At 40.1% G+C, this 7500-nt stretch overlaps 1 protein-coding gene and 1 pseudogene across 1 annotated transcript in view; one reads left to right on the top strand and one right to left on the bottom strand.

Moving 5' to 3' along the window:
- The window catches only part of LOC138025367 (adenosine receptor A3-like), a 963-nt gene extending 432 nt beyond the window's left edge, over positions 1–531 (bottom strand). The window contains exon 1 of the mRNA XM_068872587.1: positions 1–531. This exon is cut by the window's left edge and continues 432 nt beyond it. Coding sequence (XP_068728688.1) covers positions 1–531 — 531 coding nt within the window.
- Positions 532–5476: 4945 nt separating this feature from the next.
- The window catches only part of LOC138025366 (uncharacterized), a 7960-nt pseudogene continuing 5936 nt past the window's right edge, over positions 5477–7500 (top strand).

Below are 7500 nucleotides of genomic sequence, written 5' to 3'. Positions count from 1 at the left end.
AATCTTTGGACTCTTTAAGTAGACAGCAGAGACAGCAATAGCCAAAACCCAAAACGTTATAACTATTCTGTACACACGTTTCACAGTTACGGTTTCCCTGTACCTGATTCCCAATGACAAAGCCAAAAGTCTGTCCACGCTTATAGCACAAGTGGTCAACAACGACACTGTACACAAGGCAGAATTTATTAGAACAGTAAGGGAAAATGCGTAGTAGCAAACTCTCCAGTGTTCATTTATTGCAGACACCAAAAAGATAGCATATAAGGGATCGCCAGGCATACCGACACAGAAATCACTTGTGGCCAAGGTGCGAAGCAACAGTTTGGACGGTGAACCAAGTGTAGACTCTTTACGGAGGGCAACTAGTATTAACGCGTTTCCCAAGGATGTAAACATGGACAGAAAAACAACAAAAGTTGAGAGAAATATCAGGTGGTGGTCGATTCCTCCGGTGAACCTTTCTGAGCAGACGTACTCTAGGTATGTCTTCTTCCCAACAATTTCTGTAAGGTTTGCGTTCATTGACATGGTGGCGTTGTCACAGATGCCTTTCACCTAGCGAAACCGGTTGAACTGAGACCACGCAGGTGTTTTAAAGTGTCGAAAATTCTAAATTATGCACATTTATGCTTTTCGAATAATGAGACAATTCCCTGAAGTCAAACAGTACTCTTTTCAGTGGGCGAAAGATCGACGTGATGCTCGCACTTATCAGGACAATTTAAGCAATTGTCTTTTGTAGACAGCTGGGAAATTCAGGCGACTTCAAAGGGATTCAAACTCATGTCCTCTGCGATCCCAGTGAAATGCTCCACCAACTGATCTACGAACAATTAGACATGTAAGGTCCGGTAGTTTACACACGAACTAAAAGTGAAATGGCTGCAAGGATACTTAGATTCAGATAAAAAAAGGCAAATGGAAGGTTTTCTTTGATAGGGAGCTTACGAAACGACGACGCCGACGGCAACGACGACGCTACAAAACAATAGGTTTAGTGAGCAAAAACAATGGCTCTGCACGCTCTGCACGTGCGTTTTACATTCTGGTACATGTCTTTGCCGTCATCTCCTAAATGACGACGTGAAATGACCAAATTCAAGGTTCTGTGGAGGACGTGAGCACATGACGATGAATTTTCAGTTCTCTCTCTACGCTTCCAACCCACTCATACCAGTTTAATTCCTCGACAGTTACTACACATTTTTAAAGCGAAACGACATGAAAGAGCTTGTTAGTGATATGAATAAAGCTAACTTGTATTTTTAGATGAATTCCTCGTAGACGTCGTCCTCCTCGTTTCATAAACTCGTTATTAAGGCGTTTACGCATCTAAAAAGCCAAGACAAGTGAATGAAAGATATAGCAATTGCTGAAACAACAACAGTCAATTGAGAAAAAACCTATTTACTGGCTTTTAAATGAATTAAAGAAACAAAACTTAGAGAATTTCAATTCAAACCTCTTCATCGAAGAATCGCGACTAACGATTTTCTTTACTGACAAAATAGGATTGAAACAGTCTGATCTTTGTAGTTTCTGCGGAGAAGAAACTGAAAATCTAATTCATTTATTCCTGAGGTGTAAACAGTTAAAATCCTTTTGAGGGAAATTTTCTCAATGGTTAACACAAAATATCTCCAATATGGAAGGATTCGTTCTCTCAGAGGCTATACTTCTCGGTATAGTTACTGAGTCAAAAAAATTATTATTACACCATCTGATACATGTTTTTACATATTTACATCTGTAAACTGAAAGAAACACGACCTAGTCTCGAAATGTATAAACAGCTTGTTTACAATACTTTACAAATCGAAAACAAAATTGCAATAGGATCTGATCACTTTGTTATTCTGAATATAAAGACTTCAGCATGGTGATGGCATCATCAAGCTAAGGCAGCCCACATTACAATAAAGAAAACTTAAAACTTTTAAAATTCATTTTCTTGTTTTTTCACCTGCCTTGGTACAAAAATGTCTCATTTAACGGAACAAGGCGCCAGCCTGAAGGATGTATTGCGTAGGTGACGGGGCGACAGTGAAGATGTCAATTACAGTTGAGAAAGAACATACAGTGAATATGAAAAATTTACATTGTTTATCGAAGTTAAGTTGGTTCGAGACATCCCACTAGCATTGAATAGGCCTTGAAACAAGCAAATTTTGGAGATTCTGCCGAAAGGCAGATGGTTATTGCGCTTCAAGGTCGAAAACTGATATACTCGGCTTGAGCAGAGTTAACTCTGGCTTGAGTTAAAAAGTAACGCGTTTCATTTAAATACCTCAAAATGTGAATGATTTCGTTTTCAGAGAGAAAGTAGAATAAATTACATCAGTAAAACTCTGTTTTGACTTTGAACTAATTCCTATTTGCTAGCTTTTGACAGCTGAATGAAGGGGTGGTAGATCCATCTTCTCCTCTGAGAACCCTAATATAATATCGCGGTATTCTGGCGTGAGGCTTTTGCAACTTTTAAGTTTACTTAAGATTTGTTCATCATGAGACCTCTTTCCAAAAAGATACAGCAAAGGAACAGTGAAAAAAAAAACATGAGGTATTGTTTCTACAGTCTGTTGACAGAAAGAACAATTTTACAAAGTAATTCATTTGTATATAAAATTGAATTTAAAACCTTATAGGAGCGTAAGTAAGGTTTATTAGCAACTCTCAGTGACATCACAAATGCCACCGAATCTTGCTTGTCTTCCAGACTAAATTCTTCCTTCAACGTTCTCCACTTACTTGGTTTTTCATATTTTTGCTTTATGAGATAGAAATAATAGTCACAACATTTGAAGTTTTCCAAATCAAAAATAACTTTCAAGTTAGGCATATTACAACGCAGTTTCAACGGAACTGATTGCCTTAAACCTGTCCACGTTAGAAAGTTGGAGCTCTTCAAACCTGCACCCCTGACGACATTCAAAGATGCACTTTTTGACATGTTATAAAGCAGACCACTGGTGTATTTAATATTATCAAAACAAGGTTTGTAAAAGACACTTTTACCCTCAATCTTTAATTCTTGTTATTCCATAAAATGTATGTCTGTTTTCATCATATTTTCAACTGAACACGTACCTTTCCACAAGTCAACTGGTTCAAACGTATACAGTTCCACACTCCAACATGTCTATACGCCCACATGCCCACACGTCCACGCGTCCACATGTCCACAGGCCCACACATCCACATTTCACACAGGTCCTAACATGCAAATCTCCTCAGGTCCATATGCCCACATTGTCCACACTTCCTCAGGTCCACATGCTCACAAGTCTACACTTCCACAGGTCCACATACCCACATGTCCACACTTTCTCAGGTCCACATGCCCACATGTCTACACTACCTCAGGTCCACATACCCACATGTCCACACCTCCTCAGGTCCACATGCTCACATGTCTACACTTCCACAGGTCCACATACCCACATGTCTACACTTCCTCAGGTCCACATGCTTACATGTCTACCCTTCCTGAGGTCCACATGCCCACATGTCCACACTTCCTCAGGTCCACATGCTCACATGTCTACACTTCCTCAGGTCCACATACCCACATGTCTACACTTCCTCAGGTCCACATGTCCACATGTCTGCAAAGTCCAAAGGTCCACATGCCCACATGTCCATACATCCGTACGTCCACAGGTCTACTCGTCCACATCTCCACAAGTCCACACGTCACTTGTGCATACGTAAATATGCGCATAAGTGCCCACACATCCACAGTTTCTTTCATTGCGAGCAGAGTTCAGGAAAGTTATGTTGCTGTTGCGATTTTCAGTCATTGTCCTTTCCCTTGTCGCAAACACATTCTCCATCTCAGTGAAGAAAGCAAGTTACAACGATATACAGGAAGTTGTTGATGAGCACTCTACTGGTGTACCACCGTTACCTGTGGGAAATGCTTGGACGTACCCTAAATGAAAATTCTTTCCAGTTCAGTGAAAGACTTTACCTACAAACCCATGGGACTGCTATGGGAACCAAGACAGCAGTTTCTTTTGCCAATATTTTCTTGGCTAAAACTGAAACAGAAATTCTAAGTTATACCGTCTTAAAACCTACAGTTTGGAAACTCTACATTGATGGTCTTTTCCTTGTGGGAAGTAAGTAAACTGGACATATATACTTTCATCGAACAAGCAAATTTACATCACCCTACGATTAAATTCACGGCAGAAATATACTGACACTGCAACTGAACTTTTACATATATAAGTATACAAAGGCACGACATTCAAGGACCAATCAATCCTTGATGTAAAAACACATTTTGAAACGGAAACCTTCCAATATACACATTAATTTCACCTCTTGTCTCCCGCCAAGGGCTAGAAACGGATTCGCCAAATGTAAAGCCCTACGAATCCTCACAAAAAACTCCTCAAAGACACTTTCGAGGAAAATATTTCAAAATTTAAAAGACATTTGTGGAACAGAGGTTAACCAGGTAATTTGGTAGAAAAACTACCGTACTGTCAGAAATCAAACTCACAAGGAGAGGGCATGCAGCGCTTAAGGGAAAAACCAAAACACAAAAAGGTATTTTGCCTTTTGTGACACAATACCAGCCATCAGTGTCAAACCTACGAGAAGCTTTGCTCAGAAAATGGCATTTAAGACAAAATCAACCCCTATACTTCGCCAAATTTAAACCACCTATCATTTCATACAAAAAAAGGAGAATACTTTAAGAATCTGCTCGTCAGAGCAAAACTATGAAAGGTTCTATACATGTTTACACACAGGAATGGAATTAGTGTGGCCTGTCACCCTTTGCGTTTCTTAACAAGGTATCACACTCAATCACAAGACTGCACCGTGAAAATGACCAAAATGACAACGTGACCAAAAGATGGCTTTCCCAAACACCTAGCCCGCCAAGAATACCTAAGTTATACACTCTAACAAAAATTCACAAACCAACTCTTACAGGGAGATCATTTATATCCAGTTGTGATGGACCAACAGAAAGAATTTCATCTTTTGTTGACACTTTGAGTTAACCAATATGTAAGTCACAAAAGTCATACCTTAAAGACACAACTAATTTTATAAACTTCATTGAAAGTACAAAGGTAAAAAGCTGCAAATTACTTGTATCGATGGATGTCACAAGCCTTTACACAAATATACCACAAACCGAGGGTATTGACACAGTATGCAAAGCATACGAAATTTTTTACAAAGAAAGCCCTCCCATACCGACACACTACCTTCGAAAAATGCTTAGACTAATTCTCAAAGAAAATTCTTTCCGATTAAATGGAAAGCATTATCTTCACACTCACGGGACGGTTATGGGAACGAAAATGGCTATTTCCTTTGTCATCATCATCATCATCATCATCTTCACTTATACCTCGCTACCTAAACAATAAACAGCGAAATGCTAACTTGAGAAAAGGAAAGATATCAGCCAAACATGACAATATTTATGTGACAGATCCCACCTACGATGCTCCTAATACGTGTTGATCATAATAGTTTGGTGACTTCGAAACGATTTCAAGATTTTCGTCGTGATTGGTTCCATCAGCGCCGCGCACGCGTAGACTGGAAGAGAATGATCAAACCTTGCCTTGACAACATGGAGTGGGGACTGGTGAAGAATAATTGGGGGAAGATAAATCGAAGCAGCGCCTGAGCGAGTGAAGTCTTGTATCAAGATATTAGACCGGCGGGAGAGTTCAGCAAGATTTTTATCCAATCAAAGACTGCGGATAATCGAACGAAACGGATCGGTGGCGACACTTGGAGAGTTTATGTCCAGGGTCCATCGAGTGTAGCATCCACTTTATTTGATCATGAAAACGGAACTTATGAGGCATTGTTTCTGCTCACAGAACCTGGAAACTATCACTTAATGATCTACCTTGATTACAGTCTTTGTGATGGCTTCAAGGATCCACCACGTGACTGGTTCATAATCGGGAATGCTCAAGGGAAGTATCAAAAAGAGGGACTTTTAGGGACACTTGACGAGTACTTACTGGAGCCCTTTAAAGATGGGGACCCCGTTATTATAAACGTACCAGACGCGCATTTTAATGCAACTTTTACAGGTAAGATTGCAGCACAATTCTGCTCTTAGAAAAAGAACAGACGATAAAAATCCAAGTATTTCATCAAGGTAATAAGGAGCTTACGAAAGACTAAGTCCACGGCAACCAGAATGCCAGCAAACAGCATATCTAAAGAGCAGAAACAATACTGGCTTTGCGCCCTATACACAACTCGTACGTAGGCTTTTGGCTTTTAATAAGCTAAACAGTAGAAACGCAATGCTTTCGTAACTGTTCTTGTGAATTCGCTTAGACAGCTGTCACTGTACCAACTGAGCTTTGAATCCACTCAGTGCTGAGCTATGAATCCACTCAGTTGGGAGCAGGTGAATTTCTTGGGTTCATGTGCCACGTGATCCCAACAGATTGACCTGTTCCCGTGAAAGGAATGATGAATGAAAGAAATGTATGTTTGAAGTGTAGGTTGTAGAAGGCCTTAAATGGCCTATTTAAGCTCTTTTCACTTTATAGACAACTAAAAAGTTCACTTTGAATCCCTTTGAACCCGTTTGAATTTTTAATCTGTCTTTGAAGTAACACTGAATTGCTTAAATTGTCCACTGAGTTAAGTGCGAAGGATCACTTCTATCTTCCGTGTATAACCCCCACTTTCTTAAGTCAGCCAGTCAATTTGTCAGGCCTAAGGCTTGATCGGGAGCTGTTCTACTTTGCCGTTCTCTATCGTGGACCACTCAGCATAGCAGATCTTAGTTCCTCAGCAGTCTCTAACCTTGGCTCAGTATGATTTCCAGCCGTTAGTGGTTGACTGGGAGACGCGCGGAGCGCAGCTAGAAACCAACAGCTGGATATCTGAGCCTATCATTAACCCAGCATCTCTTTCCAATACATCTATGTACGTTACTCTTCTCAGTTGTCACAATCACATAATCTGCAAAAGCCGTATATATGTAGTCGCAGACTTGAACGTTGGATCTCGGGAGAAATTGGCCTTTTATGTATAGCGCAATATCTTGCGGAAATACTCACGAGTTGTCTTCAATAAACAACATTTCAGCTGACTAAACCGTTTAAAATATTCTCGTTCAGGTTTGAGTTGATGCTGAATTTATTATAATATGGACAAGCAGCTTTATGAGAGCCATGGAATGGCAACGCAAAAGGGCGAGGGAAAGGAGACAAGAGAAGGCTTATTGAAAACAGAGATAGTACTCTGACTTGTACTCGGTGAAAAAGGTTCCCAACATCTTTGAATAGCCTAGCACAAGTACTCTACAAATCGCCGAGACAATACAGCAGCGCAGATCAAGTTAAATCTGATGGAAGCAAATGTTGAAAAACCGACCGGACTTCCTAGAGAAAAACCGCTTGAGGCAAAATACTGAACCAGCACACTCAATCGACACGATAGGCCGAGTTTTTGCCTTTTTTTTTTTTGTTGTTTGTTTTTTTTTTTTTC

This window comes from Montipora capricornis, chromosome 12, assembly GCF_036669925.1.
Source record: "Montipora capricornis isolate CH-2021 chromosome 12, ASM3666992v2, whole genome shotgun sequence".
Taxonomy (NCBI): domain Eukaryota; kingdom Metazoa; phylum Cnidaria; class Anthozoa; order Scleractinia; family Acroporidae; genus Montipora; species Montipora capricornis.
Note: the sequence above shows the minus strand (reverse complement) of the source record. Positions and strands in the feature narration are given on the sequence as shown.